Consider the following 13,328-nt stretch of genomic DNA (forward strand, 5'->3'; position numbering starts at 1 on the left):
TACAATGCACAGGACAGCCCCCCCCCCACAGCGAAGAATTATCTGGCCCAAAATATCAACAAAGAGGAAGGTTGAAAAAGCCTGATCTAGGTGTTGGTGGACAAGTGAAATTTTTACAGGCAAATGGAAGGCAGAGAGATGCCAAGTTAAGAATTTATGTGGTGTTAAGAGCACAGTGGTGGGATATGAAAAGCATGCTTGGGATGGCTGTAGCACAGAGTATGGGAATGTAGTATAATATCAACTAGTAGGATGAGCTAAAACCAGATTGTGGGAGCATTGAAAGGCAGATCAGAGTTTAGATTAATTAAGTAAGCAAAAGCAAGCCATAATTTATAGTTTTATCATCTCTAAAATGGAGTTAATAACACTTAGCTCATGGAGTGGTTGAAGATTAAATTATGCATGTAATCAGTGCGCACAGGGCTTGGCACATGGTAGACATGCTCCCTTTCCACCACATTCCCTTTACAAGGTAGGAATAATCTGATGAGTTGTGCTTTAGTAGTACCAGTATTAGTGCAGAAAGACAAATTTATAGACAAAACAAACTCATCAAGGCACAAAGCAAGACAATTCCTAATTAAGTGCTATTAATAAATTAACAGATACAAACTATGTGCTATGGGAGTTAGTGCTAAGATAGAGATCAGTGGGGGTGGGAAAGTCAGGGAAGGATCATAAAAAGTGAGTCTGGCACATTCCAGAAGTCACTTAAGATTGAACCAGACCAGCCAGGGGGGAGAGGAGGGGTATGAAGGGTTAATTCCAGGTAAGGAGAAATATCTGAGCAAAGAAGAGGGATTGGAAATAAACATAGAATGTTTATGAAACAAAAAGGACTGGAGCCAGGCCAAAGTGGTAGGAGGTATGTCTAGAAAATTAAGAAAGGCTAAGACCAGATTTGAAGAGATGGAGTGCTAGGCATAGGAAAATAGAAGAAATAGCAAAAGGAAATCATGCAGGAGACATAGAACCCAAATGTAGCTTAGGAAGATCATGGGCAGCATGTACAACATGGGCTGTCAGAGAGAGATCAGAGGCAGGAGAACACTTAGGGGTTGTCTACAGTTATCTCAATATAAGGAAATGAGCCCTAAAGCCTAAGGGAGAATACAATTATTATTAATTATAGTAATAACTTTTGTGTATAACTCAGCTACTTACCTTCAACCAAATTAGCTCATGCTAGCCACAGCATTGGCCTTCCTCCTCTTTTCCTATACACTGCTTCCTATCAAGTCCATGTTCCCCCCAAGCCCTTTGGCTCCCCTCAGAGTTTAGTTGCCTTAGCCCTAATTCCAAGCAGTGCCAGCTTCCTGAATTATCCCTGCCTCCTAGGACCTAGCATGCCTCTGAGCAGGACCATGAAAAACAAAGAAAACAGGTCTGCTTGTACTCTGCTAAAGTTCAAGCAAGTCTCATGACAGTTGTGAACTAAAATAAAATCTTAAGCCCTCTAGCTGACTTAATGGACCCTCTCTTGGCCAAGGGGACCCCAGAAATACCCTGAAGCAGAGTTGCTGGCCATGAGAAGGGAGGTCAGATATGCCACCCCATACCACACCCCCCCCCCATGTTTCTTGTAGATGTCCTTTATAACTCATTAACAGGCCTAAGGCTACATAAGATAAAGCTCAAAATATACCTGCAGACCATCGATTTACTCAAAAGATCACTTGAGTTTCTGGTAAATGTCCAGTGGCTTGTTTCTGATTAACAGACAACCTTAAGTTAAAATATTCTAAGCCTTTAGATAAAGTTTCATTTCTTTAACCAATTACAAATCGAAAAATCTTTAAACCCACCTATAACCCTTAAGCCACTGCCTGCCCCGCACCCCACCAAAACATGCTCTGAGGTATCTCGCCTTTTCAGGTCAAACCAATGTAAGCCTTCCATGTCTCCATGTATTAACTTAGGGTCTTACATGTAGTTTCTGTCTCCATGACTGTATAAAACCAAACTATAACCCTGCTACCACAGGCACATTTTCTCAATACCTGTGGAGGGCATGTGCTCCAGACCAGTTATACACATTCAGCTCAGAATAAACCTCTTTAAATTATTTTACAGAGTTTAGGTCGTTTTCCATTAACACACTACTATAATATAGCTTTATTAAAAATACTCTAGCCTTCCAAATGGGTGTGGAAAAATAGTAAGTCCTCACCCAGACCTTTTTAAAGCCAGACCTTTTTAAAAATACACAGGCATAGGTAGGAGGCTAGGTGAGCTGCCAGAAATGTTCTAGTCCCTAGAAATGTATAATCCTGCTCTATCATGCCCCCTTCCCTGAATATCAATCACTCAGGCAAAGACAGAACTACCTCCTGGAGTATATTGGCCCTCGTCAAGTCAGCCACACTGCTACTGCCGACTCCCAGAGCTGAATACTGTGGTGCCATGGATGATGAGAGAGCTGATTTGGAATTTTGCTATACCGGCCAACCCTCACTACCTATACCCTCATGCTTAGGGAGGAAAAAAACATGGATTTAGCACCTATCATGTGCCAAGCATTGTACTTCGGGCTTTATACACATTAAATTCTCACAACATCCCTCCTCACATAGCTGGAAAAAAATCAAGGCTCAGTGAAGTAAAGTTATTTGCCTGAAGTCACAAACCAGTAAGTGTCAAAGCCAAGTTTTGTATCAAAATCTATGTTCTTTCTGATGATAACAATAAAAATAATAATAATAACCATAAAAGGTAACTTTTATTGAGCTTCTCTTATGTGCCAGGCATTGTACTAAGTGCTTTATATGCATTATTTATTTAATCTTCACAACTTTATGAGGTACCTACTGTTATTATTACTCTAATTTCTAATGAAGAAATTGACACAGAAAAAGATTGTTACTTCTCAGGTTTCCACAGCTGATAAAAGGCAGAATCAGGTCTGTATGATTCCAGAGCATAAGCTCTTAACCTTGTGCTATACTTCTACACAAGATACCACAGACACTAACTGAATCCTAAGCAGATATTGCAGCTTCCTGGGTTCATACTGCTACCTACCTATCCTCAGCCCCCAAAATGTATGATCATGCCCTTGCTCAGGATTCCCATCTTAGCCTGATACCATGATGCTATACAGATATTGGTCAGTCATTCAATAAAGTGATTAAAGCGTATATTCTGTAACAGGCTCTGCTAGGCATTGGGGAAAACAGAGACAAACCAAGGTAACATCAGTCCCTTCCCTAAGGAGTCTCAAAATTTGGTGGGAGAAACAAATCAATCAGACAAACATTAAAATACAACTGTCAAATGCTTCTTGATTTCCTGGAAATAGAGGAAAGAAAAAGGGGAAAGTAACTAGCATGTAGCATTTAAGTTCTGAACTTGAATTATGTTTCAGGTACTATGCTAGGAGATTTTTTAAAAATTAACATACAATGAATTAACTTTTTAGGTATACAGTTCTATGAGTTTTAATACATATTTAGTCACCACCCTGGCAATCTAGACAGGACAGTTCTATTATCAAAAAAAAATTCCCTCATGCTGTCCCTTTGCAGTCAAACACTTCCCACACCCCTAACCCCTAGTAACCACTGACCTAGTCTCCATCCCTATAGTTTTGCCTTTCTCAGAATGTCACATAAATGGAATCATATGGTATGTAATTTTTTGAGACTGGTTTCTTTCACTTAGCATAATGCTTTTGAGATTCACCTATGCTATGTGTATCAATAGCTCATGCTTTTTATTGCTGTCTAGTTTTCCAGTTTGTTTATCCATTCACACATTGAAGGACATTTGGGTTATGTTCAGTTTTGGGCAATTATAAATAAAGCTACCATAAATATTCATACACAGGTTTTAGAGTGAATATAAATTTTCATTTATCTCTAGGGATAAATACCTAGAAGTGGAATTGCTGGGACATATGTAAGCTATGTTTAACTTTGTAAGAAACTGCCAGGCATCTACCCAAAAGATCCAATGACACTCTACAAAAAAGACACCTGCACTCGAATGTTTACAGCAGCACAATTCATAATTGCAAGGCTGTGGAAACAGCCCAAGTGTCCATCAATCCAAGAATGGATTAATAAAATGTGGTATATATATACCATGGAGTACTATTCAGCTCTAAGAAACAACGGTGATATAGCACATCTTATATTTTCCTGGTTAGAGCTGGAACCCATACTACTAAGTGAAGTATCCCAAGAATGGAAAAACAAGCACCACATATACTCACCAGCAAACTGGTATTAACTGAGCAGCACCTAAGTGGACACATAGGTACTACAGTAATAGGGTATTGGGCAGGTGGGAGAGGGGAGTGGGGCGGGTATATACATACATAATGAGTAAGATGTGCACCATCTGGGGGATGGTCATGATGGAGACTCAGACTTGTGGGGAGAGGAGGGGAAAGGGCATTTATTGAAACCTTAAAATCTGTACCCCCATAATACGCCGAAATAAAAAAAAAAAGAAGAAGAAAGGGCAGACCCCACATATATATAACCAGAAAAAAAAAGAAACTGCTAAACGTTTTTAGACTGCTGTATTATAATGCATTTCCATCAGCAAGAGTTCTAGTGTCTTTTCCTCTTGCTCAGCACTTTATATTGTTCTATTTTTTTTATTTTTTTATTTTTTTTTTTTGAGACACAGTCTCACTCTGTTACCCTGGCTAGAGTGCCGTGGCATCAGCCTAGCTCACAGCAACCTCAAACTCCTGGGCTCATGCAATCCTTCTGTCTTAGCCTCCCGAGTAGTTGGGATTACAGGCATGCGTCACCATGCCCAGCTAATTTTTTCTATATATTTTTAATTGGCCAATTAATTTTCTATTTTTAGTAGAGACAGAGTCTCACTCTTGCTAAGGCTGGTTTTGAACATCCTGACCTTGAGTGATCCTCCCGCCTCGGCCTCCCAGAATGCTAGGATTACAGGCGTGAGTCACCGCGCCCAGCCTATATTGTTCATTTTTAATTTTAGCTATTCTAATAAGGTATATGGTAGTACCTCATTGTGGTTTTAATTTGTATTTCCCTAACAGTTAATAATATTTAACATCTTTTCATATGCTTATTTGCCATCTATATATCTACTTTGGTGAAGTCTCTGTTCAAAACTTTTCCCATTTTTATCAAGTTGCTTGGTTTCTATTGGAGAATGTTAACAGTTCTCTATTTGTGCTGAGAACTTTTAACTACTTTTCTCACTTCATTCTAACTACAACCCTGCAAGGGTAGGAATCATTAACCACCATTTTGCCCTGAGAAAAACCAAAGGAGAAGTCACTGAACTACTATAATCTGATCACAGTTCTGTCTAATTTCAAAATGTTCTTATCACTTAATCGCCTGTGACATACAGATCACTAGAACGCAAGCTCTGTAAAAGCAGGGATCTTATCCATTTTATTTACTGTGGAATCTCTAGCCCTCGAAGGTGCCTAGCACATAAGTATTCAGTAAGAATTTGTTTAATGGCTGAATGAATGCCCTGATTTTCCATGTAGGCTCAAAAAAAGAAAATAACACTGTTCTCAAAATGTCTAGTCCAGTCAGGGGACAGTGGTTTTAGGCAGGCCCTTGTTTGTCCACCTCAGATAGTTAGGACAACCTGACAGAACCATCCACCACATCAAATCCTTTGCCCATGGGCAATATCCCCACCAGAGGTTTGAATAGAACACAGGTCCTAAAGTCTCATACTGCCAGCCTAATATGAAAACTCTCTGCCAGTTTAGCAAGCAGGGCACCATCAACAATTGTGCCATATTGCTCATCTGAAGGGTCCATGATACATACATAGCCTCTGCCATCCATAACAAAAGCAAGCAAAGATGGCTCTTGAGCAACCAGACAAGTTGCCACACACACAAATGTTCATATATTTTTCTATAACATACCTACTAAGTCTCAGTTTACCATAAGTCTAATTTAACAGCTCACAGTAATTAGAAATGAGAACGAATCAAGGAAGAGACAGGAAAACTATAAGAAGCAACCACAATGCATATAGGAATCTAGGTACTGGGTAATAGTGCAAGAGGCCCTGAAGACATGCTTTGATTCATACAAAGAAAGCTAACACTTGTCACAATAATCTGTAAGAAGACTTACTTCAAAAATGGCAAAAATTTTAAAAGATCTAGCACTGGGGTTCAGTTCAGTTATGTGAAAAATTTACCAATATGAAGCTAAATAAAAGGCCTTAACTGAGCCCCATTCAGACATCTACTAAGGTTCTTGAGTAATCAGCAATGTTTTTAGACGTGTCATAAAAGACTCAAGTCCTTGATGGCCAATACAACCAGGGTTTCATCCCTGGTACCTCACTATCCATTACCCAATATTCTAATCCCTGAGCTATCTACTCAACTTTCTAGCTAGATCCTGAACTCCAAGGCTGCCGCATGTATGTTTACACTGACTTAAGCACATTCATTTTGCTACTTTCTCTCTCAAGGACAGTAGCATGTGATTAATCATGAACACCTAGACTATCAGTCCTCTCTAACCACCAAAGGCCTGGGAATGCAGGGAGAGCAGTGGAAATCAAGGCAAGGCAAAAGCTAAGCTGAAAAAGAACAGCTCACCATTGGTGCAAAGAAGAGTAGGGTGACAGCTTTTGTATTATTTTGGAACAGTTTGTGCTGATGAGCTTTTTGTTGTGGTAACATTCCTCTAAAAAGAACATTTTATTCCTCCACTCATTAACAAAGCAATTCAGGAGAATGTGAAAAAAAAAAAAAAGAGGAGGAGCTGATAACAAAGATATCCAGGAATTTGTAGATCTGGGATTATATCATTCTTCTCCATCCATTCCCCAGTTTTGTGGCCAAGCCCTAGGACAGTTATCAGGACACCTGTAGACCTGATTCACCATCAGGAATGTGCCTCTATTCTCAGCATAGACAAATAAAATTTTGGTCCTTCGAAAGCCAGTCATACTTCTAGATGTGAACAAAATTTCAGATACTTTCATCATGGTTGTTGTCCTTGCTTAAGAACCTATAATCGCCTAGTTCAACAAGTACACACATATCTCAGCCTTGTTACCTCGGCCCCACTTTCCTTTCCAACATTTTGTTCTGTGGTTTTCTACCACAGTCCCTCTGTTGAACCAAACCAACCCACCACGCTTCTTACTACCTGTACAGCTTTGCTCATGCTGGTTCTCCACTACTGAGATAGCCCTACCCCCCTTCCAAACTATTCAATTCTACTTTTCCTCTAGGAAGTCTATTTTTCTCCTTCTTTAAATTCCTTGACAATTATCTGGCTCATCCTAACAGAAGAATCCCGTCTGCTGAGCAATCAGTGGAGTTCTGTACTCTACTTGCTCATCTTCAGTGATAGAGAGTTCACTTATCTACCAAGGAAGCCTATGACAAGATGGGTCTGACTCTTGGTCATTCTTTATTCTAGAAGAATATGCCTATTTTTTACTTTTCCCACATTGGCCCTGGTTCTGCCCTTAGAATAAGGAAAACAACACAGCAGTACTTAAGAGCCTGGGCTTTGAAATCAGATCTGAGCTCATATCCAGTGTGTCTTTGAACAAAATCCTTAACCTTTCCAAGGCTCCAGTCCCTGGTAATAATACGAACTTTACAAGGCTGTTAAAGTCTTTTAAAGCAACTATGCAAAGAGCTTAACACTGTGTCTGACACAGAGTAAAAGTTCAATAAATGACAGCTAGTACTGTGTTTTTCATTGTTACTATCATCATTATTTAAGTCTGATTTCTCCACTTCTTACGTATTTGAAGATGAAAATTATATAACCTGAGTCTCCTCTTCTCCAGGCTAGCGTTTCTTCATTAGACTGTAAGTTATGGGAGGACAGACTGCATCTGTGTTACTTACTGCCCCATTTCCGTATCTAACACAGTGCACGGCACATACATAATTGACACTTAATAAATATTACTGCCTTGTGTTGAATGCTCTTCATTTCATATTTTCCATACTCCTCATCACTCATGTCACTCCTTTCTATATAGATCCTCACTGCTCCAAATCTTTCTGACAATGTGAGATCCAAAACTGAACTCATAACTCAAGGTTGGCTAGCAGGGAGGGGATACTAGGCTTATCTCCTCTTTCATGATGTAACTATATCACTATTGAAGATTTGGCATAACTTAGTAGCTTCATCAAACTGCTGGTTCATGTTGAGCTTGAAATCAAGAAGCTTTTACAGCTGTTCACACATGATGACCTTGTACTCTGGGCTCTGTTGAGTTGCAGCTATAGTAGTAATGGCAAAAGATGAAATAGTAACAGAGCTTTTTTCCATTTAGAGACTCCCCTAGTTCTTACTATCTGGACCACTCCACTGGCACCCAAAAACTGAAGCCTGGAAATCAGAATGTTCATTCTAGGAAGATTTTTTTTCTTCCTCCCAATTAGAGTATAACCTCCCAGAGGGCAGGATCTGACTGTCTTGTCTTCCCTCCTATATGCCAAGACAGGGCTGAGTACAGATTAATGCCCTCCATCTACAACAGGATTGCAATAAAGATCCAGGGAAAGCATAGAAAACCACCTCAGGGATTTCCTCTCCCTCGCAAACAACACAGCTCTGTCAGAGTTATACTACTAGCTGGTAGGCAAGTGGGAACCAGCCCAGGCCCAGACACAGGCATAAAGCCTGTACTCTGACAGGCTGGCTCCTTGAGGCTGCTCTGCTGACAGCCACCTCCCCTGGGGGGGATGAATTCCTAGAGAACAAGCCAGTAGACTTTTTTTTTTTTGAGACAGAGTCTCACTTTGTTGCCCAGGCTAGAGTGAGTGCCCTGGCGTCAGCCTAGCTCACAGCAACCTCAATCTCCTGGGCTCAAGCAATCCTAATGCCTCAGCCTCCCGAGTAGCTGGGACTACAGGCATATGCCACCATGCCTGGCTAATTTTTTGTATATATATTTTCAGTTGGTCAATTAGTTTCTTTCTATTTTTAGTAGAGGCGGGGTCTTGCTCAGGCTGGATTCAAACTCCTGACCTTGAGGGATCCACCCGCCTCGGCCTCCCAGAGTGCTAGGATTACAGGCATGAACTACCAGGCCTGGCCCATTTTTTGGTTTTTTTTGAGATAGTCTCACCCTGTCACCCTGGCTAGAGTGCAATGGGGTCATCATAGCTCACTGCCACCCCAAACTCCTAGGCTCAAGCAATCCTCCTGCCTCAGCCTCCCAAGTAGCTGGGACTACAGGTGCCCTCCACTGTGCCTGGCTACTTTTTCTATTTTTAGTAGAGACAGGGTCTCGCTCTTGCTCAGGTTGGTCTTGAAGTCCTAAGCTCAAGTGATCCTCCTGCCTCAGCCTCTCAGAGTGCTAGGACTACAGGCATGAGCCACTGCACCTGGCCTCCAGCAGAGAATATTTCTCCCCAGTTAACAGTGTGTCTAGGCAGCTTACAGGGACTATGATATAGGAAGAAAGTAGAATCACGGCAGGATGAGAGAGCTCACCTCATCACTTTCTTCCACATCCACATCACCATTGGCATCATCATCCATCAGCTTGTGGATGTTGCGGACTGCCTCAAAGCTGAGCTTCTCATCCTCACTGTGACACAGTGGCTTGTCAATCCGGCAAAACTCTGTATAAGAAAAGCAAGAGACATTACTTAGAACTACCACCCAGCCTCTTACACCCACCTATCACAGCCCTCAGATTCTAGGCTGTGATTCCTCATGTAGGTACTGAACCAACTACACGTAGAGTGAGGGAAATGTTTCATCCGGCTTTAAACTGTCTTCCCAAGAATATGCTGAGCTCTCCCATACAGAGACAATGCTTTATCATCCTAATAGTTCCCTGGCAGGGAAGTCTAGTACAGGACTAGGAATGCACTGAGATCTAGAAAAGAACATATATAGGCAACTCACAAATGAGAGAAAAATACAAATAGCGAATAAACAGAGGAAAAAAGTTTAGACTCAATAGTAATCAAAGAAATACATACTCAAGGCCGAGCGCGGTGGCTCACGCCTGTAATCCTAGCACTCTGGGAGGCCAAGGCGGGCGGATTGCTCAAGGTCAGGAGTTCAAAACCAGCCTGAGCAAGAGCGAGACCCCATCTCTACTATAAATAGAAAGAAATGAATTGGCCAACTAATATATATATAGAAAAAATTAGCCGGGCATGGTAGCACATGCCTGTAGTCCCAGCTACTTGGGAGGCTGAGGCAGGAGGATTGCTTGAGCCCAGGAGTTTGAGGTTGCTGTGAGCTAGGCTGACGCCACGGCACTCACTCTAGCCTGGGCAACAGAGTGAGACTGTCTCAAAAAAAAAAAAAGAAAAGAAAAGAAATACATACTCAAATGAATCATCATTTTTAATCAGTCAAATAAACAAATGTAAATTAATACAATCTTTCTGGAAACAAGACAACAGCCAATTAGTCCCAGTGCCAGCATAATGTATAATTGTCTTTTTTGTTCACTTTGCCACTACTGGTATATATAAGGTCAGCCACAGGCTGACTGAGGAAACCTCTCACATATTATGTCTTGCCATAGACAGTTATAGCCAGTAAATATCTATTAGATATCTGAAAGTCCTGAGCTCATCTGATACAACACCTTAAGAAGTCTGGGGTGCAGTTTCCTCTGCCTACCATCACGGGGCCTTACAGCAGTAAAACCAGCACAAGAGTCTAAGCCACCTTAGCTCTTTCCATGACACCTAATCCTCTCTTACAAACCTGGAACACACCTAGCCTGACTTATGCACACAGCAGAAAGAGCCTGGAATCTAGGCTTAGCTCTACCATGTGACTCTAGGGAAATCATTTATCTTCTCTAGGCTGCAAGGTCACAATTCAAAAAAGGCATTTTTCTAGAGTTTCTAGCATTTCTTCCAATTCCTAGATGCCAAAATTCCTCTTCCCTTTTGATGCAGATCTTGACAACTATTTCCTAGGCAAAATACTCTTTCAATCACCCCAAAGAAGACAGAAGAAGGACCTTGGCTTCCTAGGTAAGAGAAGAAGCCATCATAGGAGAGAAAGCAAAGACACAGTAGAGTGGCTATGACTGTGACACCTTTCAGAAGGCACTGATCAAAGACCTAAAACACCCTACTCCATTAAATCATTTATTTATCTGCATGCCAGAGACAGTGACTGGACAGGACACGTCACCCAATCCTTTTCAAAATGAAGGAGGGGAATAAATTTAAAATTTTTAAGCGTCCAAGATGTGATACATTAAAGGTAGGTTGAATACTGACGCTCACAGATGTTACATGATGTGCCTAACAACAAAGGCAGATGAAAAGCTACAGCAAAGCCCAGATCTGATGATTCCCAGGCCAACACTTCACCTTATTACCTTCTTGCTAAGGTAACCAGATAATTTTGAGTTGGTTTGATCTTTTGGAAGCCACAGATGATAATACTATTAAGAAGCACACAGAAGCAATGGGTTTATTAAAAAAAAAAAAACAGAAATCAGTAAAACAAACAGTATGCATACAAAAGAAATATATCTAAGGTTTTATGTTCCTCTCCATTTGTCCTGCCAAGTTAGATGGGGAAAGATGGAAAGATGGCACGTACTAAGGGAGAGGAGAAAATAGTCACAGAGTAAGGCATTGTTTCTCAACTTCCTCACCAAAAAGATATCCTAGCATAATTGTTTCATTCATGGAACTCATTTCCAGAAGAACTATTTACCACTGTTCCCCTCAAATTGCAATAATGACTACTTCATAGATGAAGCATATAGCACTGAGATTAGCATAATCAACATAACTTTTTCCTCCTCTTACGTCCTATTTTGGTACTACTCAAAAGTATATATGAGGCTGGACAAAATGGTTCATGTGTGTAATCCCAGCACTTTGGGAGGCTGAGGTGGGAGGATCACTTGAGGCCAGAAGTTTGAGACCAGCCTGGGCAACACAGTGAGACTCTATCTCTACCACAAAAAAGTTAAAATTAAAAAAGCAGGCCAGGCACAGCATAATCCCAGCACTCTAGGAGGCTGAGGTGGGAGGATCACTTGAGGTCAGGAGTTCCAGACCAGCCTGAGCAAGAGTGAGACCCTGTCTCTATAAAAATTGAAAAATTAGCCCAGCATGGTGGTTCACGCCTGTAGTCCCAGCTACTGGGAGGTTGAGGCAGAAGGATTGTTTGAGCCCAGGAGTTTGAGGTTGCTGTGAGCTATGGTGATGTACTCTAGCCTGGGTGTCAAAGCGAGATTCTGTCCCTCCCTCCCTCCCCCCACCCGAAAATAAAATTAAGAAAGCATATATAAGAGCTTTTTGATTAACATATGATATACCCATTTAAATAACATTTATTAAGTGCTCTTGATATGTCAGGCCCTATAATCAGCATAGGGCATAAAAATACGAATCATATCTCTTCTTTGCTCTCCAGGAGCTCAGTTACAAAAGTGAGAGAGGCAATTAAAACACTATGTGCTAAGTGCCATGATACAGAGAAGCAAGATTATAGGTCAGCAAACTTTTTCTGTAGAGGGCCAGATTAAACAATTTAGGATTTGCAGGCCATATAGTCTCTGTTGTATTACTTAACTCTGCCATTATAGCACAAAAGCATTCATAGACAAAACATGCTTGACTGTATTCTAATAAAACTTCATTTACAAAAACAAGTTGTGAGCTGGACTTGGCCCATGGGCCATAGTTTGCTGAATCCTGCTCTAGAAAATAATAGGTGGCACACCTAAATCACATTGCACTGATAGCTTTCTTTTTTCGAGACAGAGTCTCGCTTTGTTGCCCAGGCTAGAGTGAGTGCTGTGGCATCAGCCTAGCTCACAGCAACCTCAAATTCCTGGGCTCAAGCAATCCTTCTGCCTCAGCCTCCCGAGCAGCTGGGACTACAGGCATGCGCCACCATGCCTAGCTAATTTTTTCTATACATATTAGTTGGCCAATTAATTTCTTTCTATTTATAGTAGAGATGGGGTCTTGCTCTTGCTCAGGCTGGTTTCGAACTCCTGACCTCAAGCAATCCACCCGCCTCAGTCTCCCAGAGTGCTAGGATTACAGGCGTGAGCCACCGTGCCCGGCCTCACTGATAGTTTTCTGACCCAACAGAAAGAAATCCAGTCTTCTCATTAGCCTGCATCTGTACACAGGCTTATCCTAAGTAAAGTATAACTTCCAATAGGCTTTTTAAAATAATGGAAATAGTTTATCAAGCTCTAGTGACTGGGGGCCTTTAGGCTGGTTGGCCTGAGGTCAGCCAGCCTAAGCCAGCCTAACCTTTCCCAAAAGCTTACAGCAGATCCAAGAAGTTTGGGTTTCAAACACCAGGCTCTGGTTTGTAACCTGATTAGACTGACAGGTGACCTTTGCAGCTGGTATCATC

The 13,328-nt window shown here is 41.3% G+C and overlaps 1 protein-coding gene across 7 annotated transcripts in view; it reads right to left on the minus strand.

Moving 5' to 3' along the window:
* The window catches only part of STIM1 (stromal interaction molecule 1), a 177,731-nt gene that overhangs the window by 70,585 nt on the left and 93,818 nt on the right, over positions 1-13,328 (minus strand). For 6 of the 7 annotated variants that reach the window (XM_012744908.3, XM_012744909.3, XM_012744913.3 and 3 more), the window contains exon 2: positions 9,450-9,580. In XM_012744908.3, coding sequence (XP_012600362.1) covers positions 9,450-9,580 — 131 coding nt within the window. Of the gene's footprint in view, positions 1-9,449; positions 9,584-13,328 lie in introns of those variants that run through there. The other variant, XM_076002249.1, reaches the window with a different exon arrangement.

Source organism: Microcebus murinus, chromosome 4 (assembly GCF_040939455.1).
Source record: "Microcebus murinus isolate Inina chromosome 4, M.murinus_Inina_mat1.0, whole genome shotgun sequence".
In the NCBI taxonomy this organism is placed as follows: Eukaryota; Metazoa; Chordata; class Mammalia; order Primates; family Cheirogaleidae; genus Microcebus; species Microcebus murinus.